We start from the raw sequence: 23289 nt of genomic DNA, 5'->3' as shown, positions 1-23289 counted from the left end.
ATGACGGTGACGCCGCGGTTGCCGACGAGCTTGCGCATGGCGTCGGCCTTTTCCTCGGTGGCCGACTTGCCGCCGCGGCGCAGGCCGGCGAGCTCGAGGGCGCGGCGCGTGTCCTGGATGCGGTCGTTCTTGGCCCGCTTCTCGCGCCGCAGCGTATTGTGCAGCCGCTGCTTTTCCGCCGGCGTCATTTCGCTCTTGTCGCCCTCGAGGGCGGCGGCGTGGCGCTGCCGCTCGTAGACCTCCTCGGGCGCCAGCATCGTCGCCGACGATGACGTGCTCGGCAGCGCCTCCTCGATCGACACGACGGGCGTGTTGGACAGCGTCTGGATCGTCGCCTTGGGCGCCTTTGGCGTAAAGTGGGCGTTGCTCAGCGCGTCGAGCTTGTCGCACACGTCGTCAAAGATCTTGGCAATCTCGTCGTGCTCCTTTTGCAGCTTGACGTCGACCTCGGCCATCCGCGGCGCCTCGCCCTCGGCGGCACCGCGCGCAGCCTGGTACTCTTCCTCGTACAGCTCCGCCAGGCTCTTGGCGCTCTTCGAGTCCGACAGCTCCAGCAGGCGCGACGGCAGGAACGGCAGCGCCTCGAGCTCGCGCCGCCGCACGACGTCGTCAAACTGGCGGTCGAGGATGCGCCGCTTGATCATGTCCTCGATCGACTCGGTCATCTCCTCGGTCACCTGCGGCGTCACCTTGGCGGTGCGCTCAAACTCGAGGTCCTCCTGGAGCAGGCTGTCCTGAGGACGGATCTTGGATGTTGCCTCGCCCCGCAGCGTCCAGTCCTTTTGCCCGACGTTCTCCTCCTCGAGCTGCGAAATCTCGGCCTGGAGCGCCGCGAGGCGCTTCTCGTGCGTCGACTGTTGGGCCGCCGCGTCGCCCTCGTCGTCGCTGTCGGCAAACAGGTCGCCGGCGACGCGGCGGGCAGTCTTGACCTGCGCCTCCTCGTCATCGGCATCCTCGTCGTCATCCTCCTCATCCTCATCACCTTCCCCTGCGTCATCTTCGTCGATGTCCATCCCCTCTTCGGATCCGGACTCGGCGCCATACTCGTCCTCGTCTTCGTCGCCGCCGTCCTCGTCCATCTCGTCATCGTCGTCATCGTCGCTGTCGCCGCCTTCTTCGTCCTCGTCATCGTCATCGCCAAACCCCGCCTGCTCCTCGGCAAGCCGTGCGGCCTCCTCCTCGGTGAAGCCGAGCGAGGCAAGCATCTCGGGCGTCAGCTCGGCGTCGCGCTTCTTCTTCCTCGGCTTGATGCGGCGGATGGCCACCGTGTCGTGGAATCGAATCGCCCTCGGCCGCTCGGGCTCGTCGTCATCCTCGTCGTCGTCGTCGCCGTCCGACTCGTCCGCGTCCGAGTCGGCTGCTTCCACCGGCGACGGGTCCTCAGCCTTCGACTTGCCCTTGTCGGCGCCAGCCCTCCTCTTCTCCTTCCGCTCGGCCTTGGCGCGGAAGGACGCCGCCTTGGAGGGAGGCAGGAAGAAATCGGCAAAGTGCAGCTCCGATGGATCCTTGGGTCCAGGCCTTGAAGGACCGGCGCCGAGGTCGTCTTCTTCACCATCGTCGCCGCCAGCACCGAGTCCATCGATGTCGCGGAAGTAGTCGACTTGGTTCGAAAGGTCTTCGTCGTCGTCGTCGTTGCCGGCGCCGGTGGCCTCTGCCATTTCCTGAGCTTCCGTGAGCCGGTTGAACTCGTTGATGGAGAAGAAGTCGTCGTCGAGGGTGGGGTGGCGCTTGCCCTTGCCGCCTGGGCCGCCGCTGCTGCTGCCGGGCTCGTCGAGGCTGTCGAGGATGCTACGGGAGGCCTTCTTGTCCTTCGCCGCGGCCCCGGCCCCTTCCTCGTCCTCCGATTCCTCTCCGTCGAGGTCCGCGTCCTCTTCGTCTTCATCATCCTCATCGTCGTCCTCGTCATCCTGGACCTGCGAGCGTAGCCGCGGCAGCACACCCATCTCCTGCTCCTCCTTGCGCCGCCGCTGCTCTGCCTCGGTCCGCAGCGGCTCGTAGTAGACCTCATTGGGGTCGCCATCCGAGATGTCCGAGGCGCCGGCATAGGGCTCGGACTCGCTCTCATCGTCGCTGTCGTCAAACGCGAGCTGGTCCCGCTGGGCAGGGTCGATGCCCAGAGCGCGGAGGTCGGCGTCGGTAAGGTCGCTCAGCTTGACGCGCTGCTCGGCTGGGCTGTCATCCTCATCCTCGTCGTCGTCGTCCTCGGCGCCCTCGTCTCCGGCCTCGTCGTCCTCCTCTTCCTCTTCCTGGTCCGGCTGGCCGCCCTCGTTGACAAAAACGGTGTCGAGGAGACCCTGCACCTTGAAGCCCTTGAGGTCGATCTGCTCCCAGAGCTGGCGGGAGTCCATGCCGTCGATGACGAGCTCGTCGAGCGGGGTGGGCTGGAAGAGCCGGTGCTCGCCCTTTGGCTCGGGCGGGGGAGCCTTGCGGGCATTACCGCCGCGCTTGCGCTTGGACGAAGAGCGGGTCCTGCTCTTTGTCTCCTCCTGCGGCAAGATGGAATGGAGGAAGGTTCCGATGGTGGGGACCGCGAGCGCCTCTGACTTTATCGAGAGGTCAAAGAGCTGCTTGAGGGCGAGGGCGGAGAGCTGCGCGATGCTCGGGTCGCCATGGACGAACCTCTCGGGCTCCGAGGCGATGAGGTTGGCGAGAGCATGGGCGGATGGGAGCTCGGGATGGGTGGGCGCCTGGACCTCGTCGTTGAGGCTCTGGGCGGCATCCGGGGTAGCTACCGATGCAGCATCGGTGCCATTTGATGCCATGACGGGAGTCGGTGCCGCTTCGTGGGGCCAGCCGTGGGTCGTGATGCCGGGCACACGAGGGCAGTGTGCTGCAGGGAAGGCTGAGGAGGTGGTGCGGTGGTGGTGGCGACGATGCTGTTGCTGCTGTCACTGCTGGCGGCCTGCTCTGCTGGAGGGGGGATCGCTGGTGATGGTCTCGAAGAAGGGTGTTGGGCGAGGCGGCCGACTGGACCGCCCAAGGTCGAGCCAGGCTGAGCCCAGCACCCCAGCGCAGCCCAGCCCGCGCTGTGTCTGGCTAACCCAGCGAGAGCGGCGGAAGCCAGGCAGCGTGGTCCGCCGCCAATTCGGAAAAAAAAGTTTTCCGCTGGGCCTGACCCGGTCCAGCCTTCCTTGCTCGACGATTACATAAGTTTCTCCGTCTTCCGATTGTTTCTCATCTCGTTGAATCGGGCATTATCCTTGATCCCCGATCGAGTGCAAGGATCGTCCGGCGTACGAGGCGAGAAGGCGTCCTCGCCTCGCTTGGGCAGACGCACGCAGCGTGGCGCCGCATGGCAGGCATGACGCCAGCTCGCCAGTCAGAGCCCAGCCCAGGCGGGATAAGGTGCTGTGCCGGTCTTCGCGGCAAGCCTGGCTGGCTTCCTGACGAGGACCTCCTTGCATCCTCTTCCCTGCGCCTCCCACTCACAGTACGTAGCCTCTTGACTCGTGTGTCGAGGGGCTCGTTGCGATACGCCTTGCTTGAGCGCTGCACTGTGGCCTAGCCTGGCCTAGCCTGGCCTAGCCTGCCGCAATCTGCCTCGGTTCGAGGCCGTGGGCGCCGCGCTAGCCTAGACGGCTTTGATGCGCTGCGCTGTCTACATGCAGTACTTGGTGGAGCCGACGTCGGACCACAGCAACGTCGGGCTAGGAAGGTGGTCGCTGCACCTCTTCTGCGTCCCCGCCCATCGCTCTGGCGCTGCCTGGCGATGGGGCAGCTCGACCGGTGACCTGGCCTAGCCTCGACTTGCTTGCCATACCGGTCGGTACCGTTCTAGAGCACCAAATCATGGGCGCCGCACGCGCTCACGCACCCTCGTCGTGACACGCTTGCCGGCCGGTGGCGTGTCGACGAGAGGAAGGAAGCGACGACGCGGCCAGGCAGGCTCCGTCGGTCCAAGCCTCAAAACCCGTGACTGCTGGCAGGACGACGTACGCGTACGTCGTTGGACGGCAGGCTAGAGCTGGCTGGCCTTGCAGCGCGTGTCGAGAGCCGAGCCGAGCGAGATCGCAGCTGCACCTAGGCACGTCGTCGCCTGCCAGCTCCAATGGCGACAGCTGCCCGGCTGGCTGGCTTGGGTTGTCGAGGGTCGAAGTGACATGCCGTCGACGTGTATATCAACGCTGCTGCGCGCCTGAGCTACGGCAACCTGGGCCAGCCCCTCTAGCTTTTCAGCGTCTGCGGTTAGCCTCTTCTTCTGACCCGGCATGGCGGTACAGGGGACCAAAGCCACCACGCTCTCTACTGTGCCACCTGTCATGTCTGTACCAATCAGGAGGCGAAGGGGCTTGTCGGGTCGTGATGGCCTGGGCTGGCCTCTATCCGTCCGTCTCTACTACTACGAAGATGGCAGGCAGCCTCTTGATGATGGTTGGGCCTGCCTGCCTGCCTACTTTTTGGCCCCGCGGCGGGTGTTGGCTCGCGTAGCCGCTGGTCGGATGCAATTTTCCTTCTTTTTTTTTGCTAGCGGCGCAGGCGCAGGCGCAGGCGCAGGCAAAGGCGCAGGCAGGCGGCCAGCCCAAGAGAGAGAAGGTAGAGACAGCCACCCTGGCGACACAGAGGCACCCGACGCACGCTCGCATCTCTGCCTTGGCCCTCGTCTTTCGTTCGTCGCTACACACCGTACCCCCACCTCGCTCGATCTGGCCATCGACACCGTTGCCCGTCTCGGAAGAAGCCCCGTCTAGGCCCACGGCCATCTCTCCGTTGTCGCCATCTTCCTCGCACTCGCACCCAAGCCCTATCTCTCTCTTGACCCCGCCCTTCCATCCCTCCCTTGTCGTCCTCCTCCATCCTGCAATCGTCTTCCCCCCGCGCTCCCGACTATACCATCTCGCTCCGCCGTCCCAGAGGCTCGACTGCCTTCCCCGCAGCCTTGAAAACACAGGGCAGCATCTTCTGATCTCCTCGCCCCGCCCTCCGCCACCCGCTCAGACCCCCCGGAGGTACAGCTCGACGCACAGCGCCGCACAACTCGACCGCAGGTCACGCCGACGCCTTAGCCTTAGCTTCGCAGGCACCGAGTCGATTTGCCGTCTGTTGCGCTCTCCACTGGTCGGACCTCGAGCAGCGCTAGCGAGACAGGGGCCGGCCTGTCCCACTGTCTGGTCCGCAGGACTGCCTTGCGGATCGCTTCTTCGCTGCAGCCGACGCTCCCGCGGCTGCCGCTGAAGGAGCACTTGCACCCATGTCAGACTCGCCCGATGCATCGGGACGGCCAGTGTCGCGCACGCGCAAGCTGAGCTCCAAGCTCTCCTTCTCCAACCTCTCGACGAGGAGCACAGGCGCAAGTCGCAAGGGCGCCTCCACGCCCAACCAACGATCCCATCACGACCAGTGCGGTGGCTACAACAGCACCTCGCACAGGCACCAGATGTCTCAGCAGCTGGCGCACACCAGCACCAGCGCCTCGTACGGCGCAAAGGGCGCAGACGGCAACACCATCGCCCACCTCTATGCCGTCTTTGGCCTGCCAAAGGACCCCGCGGTATGGACGCTGGCCGAGGAGGACTGCGTCGCCGGCGTCCACCACATCGAGGGCGCAGTTGGCCGCTTCTGGAGGCCCGAGGTGCTCGGCTGCTCGATCTCGCCGCCGCCCTCTGACCCCGCCGCCGCCTCGGTCGAGATCTCGAGGACCACGAGCCAGAACTCGGGCTCCAAAAAGGACGGATCCGCCTGGGACGCCGACGCCAAGAAGGGCTCCAATCCAAAGTACATCGAGCTCAGCGATGGCCGCGGCGGCATCGAGCGGGCAGAGACGGCACGCGTCCTCTCAAAGGCGCTCAAGCTCTCTTTTACTCGCGAGATCGAGGTGACCGCCGGTCCGGGCAACTATCCGCCCATGTCCACCTCGCACACATTTTCCTTCAGCGTGCCCACGATCAAGTCGTCTGCGCCATCCTTCAACGCCCGCGTCTCGACCGACCACCGCAAGGCGACCGCCACCCTCGGCGTGTCGCCCGCGGACGTCCACAAGGACAACGCCGCCAGCGCCGTCGGCGAGGGCTATGGGCTCGAAGGTGCGCCCTCGAGCCTCAGTGGGTTCGCAGGCGCTTCGGGCGAACTCTCGACGGGCGTGGCCACGTTTTACGGCGTGGTCCTGACCGTGTGGAGCGCGGCGGACGACAAGCGCGCCAAGGCCATAAAGAAGGAGCTGGGCCGGTTCGCAAAGGCCCGGGCCGGCGCGCGCAACGGCAAGTCGCCCCTCGTCGATGCAGATGACGGCGAGCAGCCCGATGACGACCTCGAGTCGAGCGCCCACGACTACGCCTTCATGCCGGAGAACAACACCTTTTTCATGCCCTACGCCATCTGCCTGGTGTCGCGATACCCGATCTACAACCTGCTCGCCGATTGGAACAAGGCCGCCTGGCACAAGTACAGCCGCAACATCGAGATGCACAACCGCCTCATGGCCGCCATCCTCCGCCAGCCGGCGCCCAGGCTCGGTGAGACGCTCCGACTCGAGTCGCCCGACGAGGATCTGAACTTTGTCTGCACCTTCCCGGGCGCGCTCGACTGGGGACGAGGCCTCGTCAGCATCGACTTTGTCATGTGGCCGCTTTTCAAGACGCTGTCCGTCGACAACATCCTCACCATCTGCGAGATTGCCCTCTCGCCGGCGGGCCGTGTCCTCTTCTTCTCGCGCCACCCCGCCCTGCTCGGCGTCGCCGTCGAGACGGTCAAGTACCTCCTCGAGCTCTGCGGCTGGAAGGGCGTCACCCACCAGATCTGCCACGCCCGCGACGTCAAGATCTACCTCGAAGACCCTGGGTCCTGGCTCATCGCCCTCAATACCGAGCTGCGAAGCATCGCCAAGCCGGCAAAGGAGGTCTGCGTCGTCGACCTCGACATCAACTTTGTCAACTGCCCGCGGCCGCCGCTCAAGGCCCCCAGCACCCGGAGCGTCCGCGACAAGAAGCGGCGCAAGCTCGTCAACGCCCTCGGCTTCTCCTCGGCCGACTACGGGCCCCCGCGCGAGATCACAGAGGCGTTCCCCGCCGGCCGGCTTCGCCCGCTCAGCAGGGTCGAGTCCAAGTCGACCAGCCTGCCGTACGACCGCGTCGAGGCGCCTCACTGGTGGGACCAGGGTGCCGTGCTCAGCGCCTTTGACCAGGTCCTGCACGAGGGCACCAAGCCCAGCTTCCTCAAAAAGGTCCTCAAGCTCCGCACCGACACGCAGACCAGCGCCAGCGCCACCGAGACGGCCGCCATCGCCGCCCTGCGCAAGCGCGCCAGCACGTTTGTCGACGCACGCGACGGGCTCGAGAACAAGATCGGGAGGCTCAACAAGCGCCTCGCCTTCCTCATGAGCGAGGGCGACATGTGGAAGCAGCAGTTTGAAAAGATCCAGCAGCTCGTCGACCGCCTGACCAAGGAGGCCAACGACCTCCGGCTCAAGGTCGACCGCGAGCGGCGCGAGTCCCGCCGGCTCAGCTCGACGCTGCAGCAGAGGGACATGGAGCAGGTGCAGATCCAGCTCCAGCTCAGGGAGACGGAGCAGGCCCGCGAAAAGGCCCAGGCCGAGCTCGCGCGGATGCGCGACGCGATGGACACCCTCGAGCACGAGCGCGAGGCCATGATCGATGAGATCCGCAACGTGGTCACGACGTCGGGCATGGGCGATGGCGAGTTCGACTTCGGCTCGCTCTCCAAGCTCGGCATGATGGCGGACAACGCCCAGCGCATCCGGTCCGACTCGCCGGCGGGCAGCGCGATGTCGCACAACAGCGAGCTGAGCATCATGAAGTCGCGCGCTCTGGCCGAGCAGCGGATCTCGATGGGCCGGCCACTGACTGGCGGCTCCGTGCGGCTGACCGCAGGTTCCCGCCTGGGTCACGGAAGCCAGAGCGGCCATGGCGGCAAGGACGCCAGCAGCACCAACGGCGACGGAAGCGCTCTCACCGACGAGCAGATGAACAGCGAGATCCAGCACCGCACGAGCGCCGTCACCGACCAGATCAGCCGCATCCAGCAGCAGCTCGAGTCGACGCTCAACAACCTCGAGAGCCGCCGATCCATGACGTTTGACCGCGAGCGCCGACGCCTGTCGAATGCGTCTACCAGCAGCTTCCGTTATGACAACATGGGCCCGCCTTCGAGCATCGGCCACTTTGGCGGTGCCGGCGGTCTCAGCAACAGCCACGGCAGCGAGCTCGGATCGCCGTACACTGGCGACACCACCACATACGAAGCCGTCGAGAGCATCCAGGACCACAAGGACGGCGGGGAAGGTCGGAGTGTCGGTCCGCACGGCACGCCACGTCGCAACGGCGCTGCGCCGCCCTCGTCCTTCCGTGCACCCGGCCCCTCGCCCGTCGCTGCTCGCCAGAGCACTCCGCGACAGAATGGCCTGGCACCGGCGCTCGGGCCCAAGCATCCTGCTCGGCGCGCCTCGACAACAGGCCCTGCCGCCACCGCTGCGTCTCCGAGCCAGGACCCTGCTTCGCCTATTACCAGCAGCAACCAGGGCCACGAGGCTGCGCAGATTCCTTCGGCCTCGGCCGGCTCTCCAAGCTCTGCAACGGCAGGCGACGAGGCAGTCTCGACCTTGCCAAAGGCCGAGGCCGCCCAAGACCTAAAGACCGAGGACGAGGGCAACACTCCTTCTGTCACTGCGACCACAGCGGCAGTCGGCACGGCCGCCGCCGCCGCCGCCGCCGCTGCTGCTGCTGCTGCCGCCGGGACGTCTGCCGCTTCGCCGGATCAGCCTCGCAGTAGCGATGAGCGCGAGGCCTCGGCACCCAGCGAGCGCACTCATTCGACGGCGGCCGAAGGATCGGCTGCAGAGACTCTCGTCGCGCCTGCAATCACCGAGGCCAAGGCCGCCCCGGCGCCCGCATCCGAGCCGGTCGAGGTCGTCGTGGCCGCCGCAGACAAGGTCGACGCTCGAGCCGACACCGCCGGTGAGACCGCCGACGGCTCATCGTCGAGCGACGAGGGAGGCGACTTTGACATGTTTGCCGAGCCAGACGACTTCCGGCCAAAGACGCCGCCACCCACCACCACCAGCTACGAGTTCCCGGGCACCGACGCCGAGGTCACGCTGCACCTCGTCGGCAGCCACCCGCTCTGGGGCCACCTCGCCTGGAACGCCAGCTTCGTCATGTCCGACTTCCTCTGCGCCCACTCCAACAAGCTCACCAAGGGCAAAAAGGTGCTCGAGCTCGGAGCGGCGGCGGGCCTGCCCTCGATCGTCTGCAACTGGGCCGAGGCCAGCCACGTCGTCGCCACCGACTACCCGGATCCGGACCTCTTGGGCAACCTCCGGAAGAATGTGGCGTACAACTGCGGGCCAGACAACCAGAGCAGTTACAAGGGTCCCGGCTACGCCGCCGCCGAGGGCTACATCTGGGGCACCGATGCCTCCCCGGTCCTCGCCCACCTCAGCGACGACGGCTCGGCCAAGTTCGACCTGATCCTCATGTCCGACCTCGTCTTTAACCACCAGGCGCACCCGGCGCTGCTCGAGACGTGCGAGCGCTGCCTCGCCGATCCGTCGTCGGCCGACGAGGCGTCCAACGACGCGCTCGGCACGCCCTGCGTCCTCGTCTTTTTCACTCACCACCGCCCGCACCTCGCCTACAAGGACATGGGCTTCTTTGACCTCGCCGAGGTCAAGGGCTGGAAGGTGCAGAAGCTCGGAGAGTGGTTCCGCGAGGTGAGTCTGCTCGTGGATTGCTCCGGAGGCGCGACTCGAGAAGAGCAACGTTGACTGATCTTTGTCTCGGATCCTCGCCTGCCTTTGCCTTTGACCTGCTTTGCCTTGCCTTGCCTTGCCCGCCGCCAACAGCCCATGTTCCCCGACGACCCGGGCGATGAGCAGGTACGCTCCACCATCCACGGCTACCGCATCTACCGGGGCGGCAACGACGACGACCTAGCCACCGACGTGTCCGCCTCGGTCACCGAGATCGCCTAGACGGGTCTGCAGCCTCGTCTCTGTCACCCAACTTTCTTTGCATTCTTTTCCCGGTCTTGCCTGCCCGTCCTCCCCCTGCACGCTCTTTTGTTCTGTTGTCTCCCTCGCTCGCTCGTGTGCAACCCTCCTTTGCGCGATTGCACGCTTGCACGCCTGCACTTGCAAGATGAAGCTCGAGCTACAGTACAAGTCTGGTTCATGCTGCATCAAGCAGGAAATTGCAGGACAAGCTTGATGCGAAGACGACGACTGCCCTGTTTGAAACAAAGCAGTTGAGGTGCAGCTCAGCCACTAGGCCATGCTGACAGTTCAAAGAGCTGATGAGATGACCCCTGGACTTCTGTTGGGCCTGCTTCAATGCCTGCCTCCCAGAGCTTGCACCCAACAAAGCCTGGCCTTTGGCAGGTACATGACTCAAGGAAGGCCTTGATGCCATTTGCACGATGCAAGCCCAGGAGGATGTTGAAGATCTTGTGCTCGAGTTGGCAGTTGATGTGTGTGAGTGGTCGTGCCTCGCCCAAGGCTTTGATCAGCATGGCAGGGGCCACCTTGGCCAAAAAGTCCCTGCCTTGCTTGTGGCAGCGCCGTGCAAACGAGGTCTGCAGTGCGCCACGAGCGAGGTACAAGGGCAGACTGGTTGCCCAGCACCGGCTGCCGTACGAGGCAAATGCCAGCGCCAAAACACACACAATCTCAAGGACTGCGACGCAGACACACCGGATGGTGTGCCCGTCGCAGACGAGAGTCGTGATGTGGAGGCGGTAGGCCAACCGCACCAGCTGGTGCGGCTGTAGCCGGTGCGGCTGAAGCTGAGGACCGGCATGCCCTCCTTGTCCTGCTCCAGGGGGCCGTATTTGGCCTCAACAGCAGCCAGGACGGGTTCAACCTCGTCCCAGCGCTTGAGGCCTTCAGCGACGGCCTTGTCCTCCCCTGGGAGCGGGACATCAACCCCCGTCCTTTCAGAACAGGGGTCACATTGGAGGACGGGCCAATGGCCATCCTCATTGCCTGTGGCTGCATCTACAATGCCAACACAGCAGGTGTCTGGCTTTGCTCATGCCTTGTGGCCTGCAACTGCAGCAGAGATCAAAGCTCTCTGGTGCAGCACAGATCCAACCATCTTCAACCTCAGGGTGATGAGAGCAACCTGGTCTGCCATCTTTCCTTGAAGGGGTGCAAAGTGTGCAGTCACCTCCTCCCTTGATGCTTTGGTGGCCATAAGCTGGGCAATGGCACCCACCTTGCCAAAGACTGCTTGCCTTACTACAGCATAGGCAGGCAGGATTGACTCAAGGTCTCCATGTTGGACCCTGGGAAGATTGCATGCTTGACATACTGCACCTCCCTCATGCATCAAGGACACGAGTTGAAGTGCGACTACTGCAGCAGCACGAGGGAGCGACATGCTCGACTGGATTCACCAGCTACACGCTGCCCAGACCAAAGCATCACGCACAAGCACAGACGAAGAAGCAAGCTTTGCAACGGTCCTATGAAAATTCCAGACAAGATTCAGGGGGTGAGCTCGTTGAAGCGTGCGCGCTCGCGCTCGGGGTCCTTGCCAAAGATGGCGTCCCAGTCGTACCGGCAGCTCCAGTGGTTGTCGTCGTAGATGAGCGACGTCTCGTGCGTGCACCAGCAGCGGTTCTGCTTCTCGGGCGGGTCCTTGGGGCAGTGGAGGAAGGGCGCGTGCATGTAGCCGACGTTGTCAAAGTAGTGGATCTCGTTCTTGTCGAGCATGAGCGCGGCGGCGATCGAGTGGACGGGTGCGTCGCCCCATCGTTCGCTGCGGCGCGCGGTGGCGAGGGAGAAGGGGGCGGTGAGAGAGGGCGAGGGCGAGAAGCGTCAGTGCGCCGATCGAGTGTCGTCGAGCGGGTGGCTCTTCCCGTGAAGCGACAGGAGACTCACTAGTAGAAGCCGCCCTGCTTGTCGAGGTACTCGAAGAACGAGAGGTAGGCCTCGCTGCGCCACAGCTCCATGTCGGCGATCTCAAAGTTGCTCCAAAAGTGGCACATCGAGTAGCCCATCTCCTTCCTATCGGTGATGAAGTTGATTGCATTGTTGTCGTGGAGGTACTGCGGGTTCTGCTGGTACCACTTGCGGACGTGGACCCAGAGCGTCTTGACCGTCGAGCGGATCTCGTGGAGCGAGAGGACGTAGCCGTACTTTTTGCCATGATCGCGCATGTAGCGGAACGGGTCAAAGTCCTCGAGGTCGCACAGGAAGCGGACGTCGGGCTCCACGCGCCAGTAGTAGCGGTAGGGGAGGACGAGCGGGTGGCGGAAAAAGTAGCCGGACTGGAAGCGGCACATGTTGCGGTAGCTCTCCGAGCCGCCGTAGGGCATGCCGCCGTGCGACGCCTTCTTCCAGCTGGCCTCGGCCTTGGGGCGGTCAATCCAGCTGGGCATCCCCCACGCCTCGCCCTCGACCCGGCCGAATTCGACCTTGACGTCGGCCGGGATGGCGGCACGGATGCGTGTGCGGAAGCGCTGCGAGAACTCGTCGTCGTTGAGAAAGACGTAGGGGTATCGGTTGTGCGGCTTCGAGTTAAAGGTCGACTCGAGCGTCTGGAGCGTCATGAGCATCTTGGAGAGGTCGTCGTTGCGGCAGAGGATGACAAAGGCCGCCGAGGGCTTGCGCGGGTCGAAGGGCACATTGCTCGTATCTCCAGTCGACGTGTCGACGACGACGGGGTGCGGGACGGGAGCGGGTGCTGGCTTCCACTTTGTTCGCAGGCTTTGCAGCGAGCTCGAGGTGGCGGACGAATACGACGGAGACGTAAGAGTGGCAAGGTAATGCAGGGAGAGGAGCAGGGAGAGCGCCAGCGCGATATAACGCAGCGGCCGGATCATGGCCGGCAAAGTAGAGCAGGAGCAGGAGCAAGCGTCGAGGTGCGACGGAGCATTCGGAGCAGTCGAGAAGGCAAGACGGTGGTGGTGGCGGAGAATAGTTGCCGACGACGCAAGAGACAGGCGAAGAATGAGCCCCTCGCTCCGTCCTGAAAACGAGACCAACACAGGTGCACCCTTCGCACGGGGCCGCACTTTTCCGTTCGCCTCCACCGACCCGAGACCCTTCGCTGCGTCCGGACCGTCGTCGGGACACCTCGACGTGGTCCGAGTGCGTGAAAGAGGGCAAACTATCGAGCTCAATCTGTCGGACTGCAAGCGCAGCACAGCAGGTCGCAACACATGACGGCGGTCGAGCGAAGATTCGCACAAGCAGGTTTAGCAATCGCTCGGCCGTCCATGTCGGCCGCCGATCTCACTCTACGTCGACCGAAGGACGAGTCTCATGCAGGGCGTGGGTATTCAACGAACGACGACGAAAGAGCACGAATGACACGAGTGACAAGCATCCGGGAGGCGTGCCGTTCCGAAAGCAGGGAACCGAGGTTTCCAGCGACGATGAGACGGGTATCAAGCGTCGATGACCTTGACGACGACCTTGCCCAGGGCGCGGCCCTTGAGGAGGTGCTCGTAGGCCTTGGGCGCCTCGTCGAAGCCAAAGACCGAGTCGACCTTGGGCGTGATGTCCCCGCGCGCGACGTACTGCTCGAGGCGCGGCATGAGGTCGTGCCGGAGCCCCGTCATGACGTACTTCCTCGGCGTGCCGCCGAGCCAGCTAGGCCAGAAGAGGGCCCGGACGACATCCTTTGCAAAGGCCATCGACGACGAGAAGAGGTTGCTGCCGTCGAGCACCGATGCGCCGATGTTGTAGTACACGCCGTCCTTCTTGAGGAACGAGGGCGAGGCAAAGAAGGTCGACGTCGTGCCGACGCAGTCGAGGATGAGGTCGAAGGGGTCCGATGCGTAGCGCAGCTTGAACTCCTTGTCGGCGTCGGTGGCTCGGTCTGCCCGCGTCGTCGTCGTCGTCGGAAGGGAGCGGCATTCGGTCATCAGTATGGTGTCGTCCGCCTTCGTGTGCCCCCGTTTCAACTCGTGCACCGCCGACTCACAATCAATAACCTCGTCGACGCCGCGCTGCTTGACGAAGTCGCACTTTTCGCCCGAGGCGGTGGCGACGACCTTGGCCGCGCCCTCGGTCTTGCACATCTGCGTGAGAAAGAGGCCGACGGCCGAGCTGGCGCCGAGGATGAGGACCTTGTCGCCCTTCTTGATCTTTTCGGCCAGCACAGCGGCAGTCAGGCCGACGAGGGTGATTCCCGCGGCATCCTCGTACGACATCGATTCGGGCTTGAGTGCCAGCACGTTGGCGTCCACGACGGCGTAAGTCGAGATGCTGCCCAGGCCGGTGCGGAGGCCCTTGTCGGCGGGCACAAAGCCGTAGACGTGGGCACCGGCCTTGAGCCAGGGCTTCTTGCTGGTCTCTGGACCCGGCGAGACCGAGACGACCTCGCCCGCCAGGTCGCTGCCGGCCGTGGCGGGGAGCTTCTGGAGGAAGCCGGGGACCGAGGCGGCGAGCTTCCAGTCGACCGGGTTGAGGGCGGCGGCGTGCACCTTGACCAGCACCTGGTCCGCCTTGAGCTGCGGCAGCGTGGCCGAGGTGTTCTTTGTGAGCGTCGCAGGCAGCAGGCCGCGGCGCTTGTACTGCCAAGCAGTCACGCTGGCGGGCACGTTGGAGTCCGAAGGCATGTCGAGGTGTGTTCAAGGGGGTTGGCTGGGTGTGGTGCGGATGGTCGATGCGAAAGACGCGGTGTCGCACACGACGAGGATGCTTGTTGACCGAAGTCGAGAATCTCCAACGGCCGACAAGTCTTCCCTCCGCTCCACTTGAAAAGGGCCGGTCCGGGCGTCGTCATCCCTTCTTGCTTGTTCCTCCTCCTACGAGGGCAAGGATGACTATGATGCACCGAGGTGCGAGAACGTTCCGAAGCCGCATTCGTTAACTCCGAAGTCCCGAGAGCCGTTAGCCGACTTCCATGCGTGCAATCGGGTCGACCGAATGAACAAGCCCGATCGGTATCAACCCATCGGCAATTACGTTGGGAAGGATCATCTCAGTCCCCTTCCGGCAGCTTCCGCCTGTGCTTGCTTGCTTGGTGGTGCTTCGGCAAAGCGACCCGCAAAAGTCGGAGCTCGAATCGAGCATCGGCATAGACGCCGGCCTCGCCGATACGAGGCGTCGATGATGCTACGGTGGCGACCAACCAACTAAGGCCACGACGGTGGGGTCGCCGTTGAACCCATACAAACCTTTGTCAGCAGAGCATGCACCGCGATTCGCCATGAAGTGATACTACTCTGTAGAGCCAGTGCGCAAGACGATCCTGGCAGGAATAGCCGGTGACGAGGCTGGCTTGCTTCAGCAGCTCGATCCGCCATGCACTCGGTGTGGCGACTAGATTTCGTTCCGCTCCACACATCCGGGCTAACATCGAGGGTGAGCACCGTACCGCGTTCGGGTCGGCACTGAGTGGGGACCTAGACATGCGTGGCTTCCCAACTGGAAGCGGAAGGCTGCCGCGTCCCGCGCTCGCAGGCGGATGTGCAAGCCGGTACGACCGGGACGATGAGCACGAGGTCAAATCAGGTGGCGCACAAAAGCGATGGGGGGTCCGAGCAGGTGATTTGGGGCTTCACCTCGCGCTAACGGTTGACCCTAGCCTGCTGCCAGACCGAACTTGGCACCCCTCGGGCTCTTCGCGTGGCCCGGGTTTGCAGGAGGTCTGGCAATCTTGGCAGACGGGCCAATCGCGTGGAGGCGCAAAAGGGTCGGGTCGGCCCGGTGCGGCACTCGGCGGGCAGGGAGCGACGTTGCGCGCAACTCGCCAAACGCTACCGAGGGTCGAGCAGGCCAGGGACACGAGGCAGGGAGCGTAGAGTCTCACCGAGGATCCGCGACGAGCGCTGGCCCGTCGATACCGGTACCCGCCGATACGGCGGGCAGGCGGGAATATGACGGTAGTCATCAGCCAGGCAGAGGTTTCCGTGGGCAGAGACGGCCGAGGGCAGCATGTGCAAGCGCCCAAGGAAGCCGACATGCTACCGGCAAGCGGTATACCACGCCGCACCTGGTCGACATCTTGCCTTTTGCAGGCCGAGGGCCGTGCGGGCCCGTTTGAAGCTCCGCCCTGGTCTCGCTCCGAGCAGGCGAACATCGCCGTGCTCGTCTTTTTTCCGTCCCCGACATGACGGGCACCGAACCGCGTACATACGGCTCTGCAGTCTCGGAGGAATTCCAAACGATGCCGGTAAAGCAGGCGGAGTCAAGCAGCACATCGTCGAGAGAGCAAGCGGAGGCGTGGAACCGGCTGCCCGGACGACGTGGTGGCGCTGCCGCGGTGCGCAGAACGGTACCCAGCGCGCGCCCGTACGCACCCTCTTTTTGGCTCGGAGCCCCGCAATATGATAATGTTTTTTTAAATTCAGTTCTCGGAGGCGGCGGTTGGGCACCTCCGCCCTGCTCCGCCTTGGACCGCCGCCGCCGCTAAGGCTGCCGCCGCCCGCCCGCCCGCCGACTCGGTTTCGCCGTGTGGCACCGGCCGGCGTCCTCGCCGTCGTACGCCACCCACGCGCCCCGAGGCGGAACACCCTCTTGACCTGTTCCCGAAGTGGAGGGACGGCCAGGCTGTGTGTGGACCGACCATACGACTACTGCTCTCCTCCTTGCTCCTGGACTAGAGCGCCAGCTTGCCACCACGACTCCCGTGAAGCTCGCAGACATGAGGGGCAGACTCTGGCTCGACGGCGTCGACGAAAGCTAAGCAGGGGCCGCCCGGCGAAGCAGGTGGTGTTCTCGCCGCCGCCGTCGTCATTCATGAACGAATCGTTCTCGAAGCATCGGTCGAGCTTGATTGGTCCATTTGCTATGCGCGGGGCGTCGGTCTGGCGGGCGAGCTCAAAGGCGGGGCGAACTGGGGGGCCCCGGCCGGGTCGAACGGGCTGGCTGCTCACGATCCTCTGCAGGCGTTGCCATGCATCCCCCACGCACCCCAGCCTCTGTATCCGAGAGGGACACAGCAGCCGCATCAAATGCGCCGACTGACCGTTCCGTAGCCTAGCAGCCTGCCTGCCTGTGCTGCCCCGCCTCGCTTGCCTGCCTTTGTCCGAGGCAGGCTCGCGTAGCCAACCCACCTGAAACAGGCCGGCTGCGATGCTGTGCGGGGTAGCTCAAATGCAACCCCACCCACGGCTTCAAACCATCATACGTGACGGCACGCCGTAGAGCAGGCACCCCCTCGTCCTCCTCGCACGCCACCACCGAGCAAGCGGAGCCCCGCCTCTCGTTCGTCGCCGGCCCATCTCTGGAGCCCTCCAGGCGGACTTGCCACTTGGCCCGTCACGGCTCCTATCGGTAGTCGCCTCTGTCCCCGCGGGCCTCTGCACTTGAGCCGTGTGCAGACCGTACAGGGTACTGTGTGTAGATGAGCCGTCGCGCCCTCGCGGACAAAGCGCGCAACGGCGCTCCGGCAATGAGGGAAGCCTGCCTGCCTGCCCCTCGCCCTCGCCCTCGCATCCAGGGGAAGCAGCACCTGACCCTTAGGTCGACCTCGACCTAGAGCGTTCCTGCCAGCTGTCGCGCATGTGCCTAGCCCTCCGGGCAACGCCGTCTATATAAAGAAGCGGAGCCCCCATTCCTACCCTCGTGGCGGACGCGAATCTCCATCTCCCCAGTCCCCTACGTCCTTGGTCGCACACCGAGTCTCCTCCCGACCTTCGCCTCCGATTTGTCCGCCCTCTCCGCCTCGCTTCGCCGAGAGAAGGACGCCGCCACCATGTCTGACCTTGACAAGAAGCTCTCACCTTCGTCCGAGCACAAGGACACCAACGAAAAGATCCTCACCGAAGACGCCAAGACGAGCCAGGACCACTCGTCGATCCAACACGTCGACGGCGCTGCCTCGGCCACCCACAAGCCCAACCTCGAGAACCCGCTGTGGGGCGTGCCGCGCGACCGCCTGCTGCACGATGTCGAGGTCTTTGCGCGCGAAAAGGGCCTCGAGGAGCACACCGAGCTGCTCAAGAAGGGCGCCCTCGTCGCCCAGGACCCGGGCATGTACAAGCAGCTCGCCGAGCTCGACCAGGACGAAAAGGACGCCATCACCCACGAGTTCACCCACCGCTGGTCGCACCCGTGGACCCTCTACCTCACCATCTTCTCGTGCAGCATTGGCGCCGCCACGCAGGGATGGGACCAGACCGGCAGCAACGGCGCCAATCTGAGCTTCCCCGACGAGTTCGGCATCGCCACCACCGGCCCCGACGCTGAGAAGCACGAGTGGCTCGTCGGCGCCATCAACGCCGCCCCCTACATCGCCTCGGCCCTGTGCGGATGCTGGCTCTCGGACCCGCTCAACAACTTCTTTGGCCGCCGCGGCTGCATCTTCATCACCGCCCTCGTCCTCATCGCCACACCCATCGGAAGCGCCTTCACCACCTCGTGGGAGCAACTCTTCGTCGTACGCTTGATTTTGGGCCTCGGGATGGGCGCAAAAGGTTCTACAGTGCCAGTCTTCGCCGCTGAGAATGCTCCGCCGCAAATAAGAGGTGCTCTTGTAATGGGTTGGCAACTGTGGACGGCCTTCGGAATCTTTTTGGGTGAGCTTCTGCGGGGTCACCAGCGCCGTCCGTGCTTCCTTTCGTCGAGATACTCTCCGCTGACAGCCCCGAGACGCCCCGTCACAATGGAACATGTGTCCATTCATGTGTGCGCACAGGCTTTGCCGCCAACGTGGTCGTTGCCGATGTGGGGAAGATCGCGTGGCGCCTGCAGCTCGGGTCCGCCTTCATCCCCGCGCTCCCGCTCGCCTGCCTCATCTACCTCTGTCCCGAGTCTCCCCGTTGGCTCATGAAGAAGGGAAGGTACCAGGAGGCCATGAAGTCTCTGCTGCGTCTACGACACCACAGGATCCAGGCTGCACGCGATCTATACTACATCCACGTGATGTTGGTCGAGGAGTCCAAAATCATCCGCGGCGAAACCTACGTCAAGCGCTTCCTCGAGCTCTTCACCATCCCTCGAGTCCGTCGAGCTACCATCGCAGCGAGCGTGGTGATGCTGGCCCAACAGATGTGCGGTATCAACATCGTGGCCTTCTATAGCTCGTCGATCTTCGTTGAAGGAGGTTACTCGGCCAAGCAGGCGCTCTACGCCTCCCTCGGATTCGGCGCGGTCAACTTCGTCTTCGCGTTCCCCGCGCTTTTTACGATTGACACGTACGGCCGTAGGAACCTCCTATTGTTCACGTTCCCCCAAATGGCCTGGACCCTGCTTGCAGCGGGTCTTTGCTTCTTGATTCGACCCGAAGACAGCAAGACGAGGATCGGACTGGTCGCGTTCTTCGTCTACCTCTTTGCCGCCTTCTACTCGCCCGGAGAGGGTCCCGTTCCCTTCACCTACTCGGCCGAGGTATTCCCGCTCGCCCAGCGAGAGCAGGGCATGGCTTGGGCCGTCGCAACCTGCCTGTTCTGGGCGGCGGTGCTTTCCATCACGTTCCCACGCATGCTCAAGGTCATGACGCCGACGGGCGCGTTCGGCTTCTACGCGGGTCTCAACCTCGTCGCCTTCTGCCTTATCTTCCTCTTCGTTCCGGAGACGAAGCAGCTCACTCTCGAAGAGCTCGACATCGTCTTCAGCGTGCCGACAAAGGACCAGGTCGCACATGGATTCAACGAGGAGCTGCCTTACTTCTACAGGCGGTGGATCAAATTTGACAAGAGCGCCAAGCTTCGCCCGCTCGTCGACAACGCGGCTGTGCGCGAGAAGGTCCTTCACGACGCCGTCTCTCCCGCCTGATGACTCCATACCATACCCTTGTTACGACGCCGAATGCTTCGACTTGTCTTGACTCACGATTCCCGCTGTATCTACGCTTCTCGTCGAACGGCAGAGTAACGCGTACGCCCGCAACATCTTTGCCCGACTGCTAAGCGCGCTTCTGCTCGTGCAACCCTCGTCCCCGCGGCCATGTGTGTCGGAACATCGTCCAGACTCGCTTGAGCTTCTCCCTGCCGAGGTCGTCTCGACAGGTACAAACTCTCGACAGGGCCGATAATGCTCAAAGCCGACGCCGACCCTCTCGCTCACTGCGCCTCGCTTTCGAGACCTCGACTCTCCATCAAGATGCTCGTCAAACCAGCGCCGAGTCACGAAGGAGCTGCTATCTGCACAGAGTCAGCTTCTCCGCAAGTGCGTGTGGCCGACTTCTTTCGAAGACCAACACAAGGCCACGGTCTGGCACGCCCCGAAGGTGGCGCGTCGCACAAAGTGGCGCGTTGCCGGACGCGAGGCGACTTGACTGGCATGCTCACAGAGCTCAGCGACCACGGGGCGACGGTGGATCAACTGTGCCAGAGCCTGCCACCTTTCCTCCCCTCTCTCACCTCAACACACCTCCTCACCGCCAAGATATCGCCGGTACACACACATCCGTCTTCCAACTTCCGCCACCGCGAAACCATGCCTCGCCGCACTCCTCATCCCCCCCACTCCGGCCGACGTCCCGCCATGTCAGGTCAGCAAAGGCCAGAGCCTCCCGCTTACCGTGGACCCTCTCACCGATCTAGCCCCGGTCGTCCTCCGGCAATGGCAGTACAGCAGGCGCCCAGGCCTTCCTCTCACCCATCCCGCCCCGGCCGTCCTCCGGCAATGGCAGGACAGCAGCAGTCAAAGCCTCCCGCTCACCGAGGACGGCGCCGGCGTAGGCGCAACGGCATGAAGAAGGTGATCTCGCTCCTCGAGGAGATCAAGCGGGGCATCCGAGACGGCTCTCTAGCTCATCTCAGCGACGCTTCGGCCGGCCCCTCGACAGATCCCACGGCGATGGAGGAAGAGCAGCTCGGCCCGCCCTCGCCGGTCTTTCCGACTTTTGCTCTCCAGCAGGCCCATTGGGAGAGGGAACGCTCCCTGGCGACTCGGGAGGCCAGGCTGCGCCGGCGGGAGGCAGCCATCCAGTCCCTTTGGCAGGAGATCCGCCCCACAGCCAATCGAGCAGTTTGGGGGGCGAGCGCGGCGGCCAACTCCTCAGACCCCCTCCAGACCCCCAATCCTCCAGGCGGCGGCGACGAGGAAAAGGACGGTCCTCTGCTCGAGTGCCTTACGGGGCTACTTCATTTGGGCGACAACGGCGCGACGGCACGAGAGCAGGGCATTCGCGACCGAAAGGGCGACCACGCCAGCACGGCTACGCCCCGAACCGCGCACCAGGGCGCAGGAGGCTGGTTTGAGCAGCAAGGCGCACAGCAGAGCGACCGGCCCACGGACGAAGGAGGCGCACATCCTGGCCTGCCCACAGCCCCGCTCCCTCTCCTCTATCCGCCCTCGACTCCCGCCCCCTCCCCCACCCGACTTCCATCGCCGCCATCGCCTCCCCAGGACGGCACCTCTGATCGACGCGAGGCGACGGATGCGGCACCGCGCTCAAGCCCAGCCTTTTACTCGTCTCCCTCCTTCACAATGCGCCGAGCCGATATCACGCCCAGGTCGGGCTCGCCAACATCGACGACCTGCGTCATCGACCCGTATCAGGCAGCGTCATCGGCGAGTCTCGCTGCTCCCGCCACGCCTCCGCCGCAGCGCTGCCAACAGGCCGTCCGCACACCGGGAGACGGAGAAGACGAGTCGGTGTCATCCCTGGCGGCCTGGCTGGCCCGCGGCGTGTCCGTCTCGGACCACACCGACGTTGTCTTTTAGCCCGAGCACAGGGACGGATAGACTGTCACCGGCTCATGGAGCACAAAGCCCGCGAGCTCAAAAAGACCGGCCCGGCCCGCTCAAGTCGACCGATTCGCCACGACCGCAGCGTCGAACATGTACCCTTCCGCTTCCTGTCGGCCTGCTTCGTCTGTCGATACCCATGCACGGCACGAGCGAGATAGCCTGCCTGCACGTGTCGACGCTCCACCTCCGGGCACTCCTCGCTCGAATCGCTGCGAAGCATCGCTACTGCTCTGCATGGCCATCTGAACCCGCTCTCTGCGCAATCCAATCTGCTGCAATACCCTTGGCGATGCGTGCTGGCGATGGCTCGAGTTGACGCCAGAGCATGGCCGGCGACGATATCCACGCTGGATGTGAGTCTAGGTCTAGCACGTCACAGTTGTACGAGTGCGAGGACGGAGTTGAGCATGCAGGCCTGCCTGCTCCCACCACGCTTCGGGAAGGCGTGCGCGGCAACGCCCCGGGTCCCCACCGCCCCGGGCTACGGTCCTCATCTCGACGGACACGGGCAGCTCGACTCTGCTCGCACCGGGGAGGTAAGCCGTCGTACGTCTCGTCCCTCCTCCCCCTCTTTGACAGGAAAAAGGCCGGCTCTTCTAGTTATGTACATCGACCAGCTCCTGCCTAGACACCATCGCATCCATACCCGCCCCATCTGCCGGGTCCGCTCGTCGACCCGCTTCGATCCGGTCCAAACCGACCAAGACGGCATCGACGCATACCGTCACGATGGGCGGAATCGCACTGGGCGAGCTAGGCAAGGTCTACCGCGACGTGCGAACGGTGCGGCCCCACGATCACCGCGGCGTGTTCGCAATGGCCAGCATCCTCGGCGAACCACGTCCCCGAGTACCGTATGCGTCTTCCGTCCCTCCGCGGCCCTCATCATGGTGTCGGACCACTACTGCCGCTACCACCGTCTCGAGGTGACGAGGTACACCGACGACCCTACGGCTCACCTCGACGGTTGGCATCTCTTCGTGCCGCCTGACACGCCCGCTCTGAACGTCGCACCTGCCCATCCCGTCGGCCGAGAAGATGCGACCGTGCAGTCAAACCACCTGGATGCGCACGAGGGACTCGAGACGACGAGCGCTTCGAATTCCAAAACGGCCGTATCGCAGCGCGACGCCGTCCATACCCCAGACCTGCCACCTACCGCCGTCCGAGGTAGCCAAGGCCGCACCCGCGCTGATCGTCGTCAGCCTCGTCGCCCGCGCTCGACCAAGGAGGAGATGGGCAAGTCGTAGCCGAATTGTGTTCACCCGCCCTCGAGATCGCTGCAGCCGGCCGCTTCGCTCGGGTCGACGTGTAGGCCACCGCAATTCGTCCTCACTCTCCGCAAGCGTCACCCAACGGCGGCAAGATGGACCGCACACACATGGGTCTACGCTCAGTCGCCGGGCACCTTTCCCCGTCTCGCCGCTTCAGAGCATCACCGCTGCTTGTTCCAACGAGCAGCAAGCCGGTAGCCAGGCTCACGTGTGTATTTACAATGAGGGCACGCCAATGCTACCAGTCGTCGTCGCTCTCGTCCTCGTCCGAATCGCCCATGTTTTCCTTGCGCTGGTTGAGGGCGGCCGCGAGGGCACTGGCCAGATCGCCGTCGCCGCCTCCGCCGCCGCCGGCATCCGAGTCGACGGCGGCCGCTCCCGCACCAGCGGCAAGACCGCCGGCGGCTGCACCGGCTGCCATGGCACCGGCCCGTGGCGGTGCGGGCGGCGCAGCGCTGGGGTCCGACTTCT

The 23289-nt window shown here is 64.4% G+C and overlaps 6 protein-coding genes across 6 annotated transcripts in view; 2 read left to right on the top strand and 4 right to left on the bottom strand.

Annotated features, from left to right (window-relative positions):
- PFL1_01265 (uncharacterized protein) overlaps positions 1 to 2762 on the bottom strand; it is a gene marked incomplete at both ends in the record, with an annotated part of 2993 nt that extends 231 nt beyond the window's left edge. The window contains one exon of the mRNA XM_007878768.1: positions 6 to 2762. Coding sequence (XP_007876959.1) covers positions 6 to 2762 — 2757 coding nt within the window. The remainder of the gene's footprint in view (positions 1 to 5) is intronic.
- Positions 2763 to 5188: 2426 nt separating this feature from the next.
- PFL1_01264 (uncharacterized protein) lies at positions 5189 to 9922 on the top strand (the record flags this gene model as incomplete). Its single annotated transcript, XM_007878767.1, has 2 exons — positions 5189 to 9661; positions 9794 to 9922. The coding sequence occupies 2 exons, from the start codon at positions 5189 to 5191 to the stop codon at positions 9920 to 9922; spliced, it is 4602 nt and encodes a 1533-aa protein (XP_007876958.1).
- Positions 9923 to 11434: 1512 nt separating this feature from the next.
- PFL1_01263 (uncharacterized protein) lies at positions 11435 to 12774 on the bottom strand (the record flags this gene model as incomplete). Its single annotated transcript, XM_007878766.1, has 2 exons — positions 11435 to 11708; positions 11831 to 12774. 2 exons carry the CDS (start codon positions 12772 to 12774, stop codon positions 11435 to 11437), a joined length of 1218 nt encoding a protein of 405 aa, XP_007876957.1.
- A 567-nt stretch (positions 12775 to 13341) lies between these two features.
- PFL1_01262 (uncharacterized protein) lies at positions 13342 to 14517 on the bottom strand (the record flags this gene model as incomplete). Its single annotated transcript, XM_007878765.1, has 2 exons — positions 13342 to 13775; positions 13881 to 14517. 2 exons carry the CDS (start codon positions 14515 to 14517, stop codon positions 13342 to 13344), a joined length of 1071 nt encoding a protein of 356 aa, XP_007876956.1.
- Positions 14518 to 17600: 3083 nt separating this feature from the next.
- On the top strand, positions 17601 to 19621 carry PFL1_01261 (uncharacterized protein; the record flags this gene model as incomplete). The annotated part of the gene is made up of 2 exons (XM_007878764.1): positions 17601 to 18423; positions 18543 to 19621. 2 exons carry the CDS (start codon positions 17601 to 17603, stop codon positions 19619 to 19621), a joined length of 1902 nt encoding a protein of 633 aa, XP_007876955.1.
- A 3435-nt stretch (positions 19622 to 23056) lies between these two features.
- PFL1_01260 (uncharacterized protein) overlaps positions 23057 to 23289 on the bottom strand; it is a gene marked incomplete at both ends in the record, with an annotated part of 1564 nt that continues 1331 nt past the window's right edge. Inside the window, one exon of the mRNA XM_007878763.1 lies at positions 23057 to 23232. Within this exon, the coding sequence (XP_007876954.1) occupies positions 23057 to 23232 (176 nt within the window). The remainder of the gene's footprint in view (positions 23233 to 23289) is intronic.

This window comes from Pseudozyma flocculosa (assembly GCF_000417875.1).
Source record: "Pseudozyma flocculosa PF-1 unplaced genomic scaffold scaffold00003, whole genome shotgun sequence".
In the NCBI taxonomy this organism is placed as follows: Eukaryota; Fungi; Basidiomycota; class Ustilaginomycetes; order Ustilaginales; family Ustilaginaceae; genus Pseudozyma; species Pseudozyma flocculosa.
This window is presented reverse-complemented; position numbering and strand designations above follow the sequence as displayed.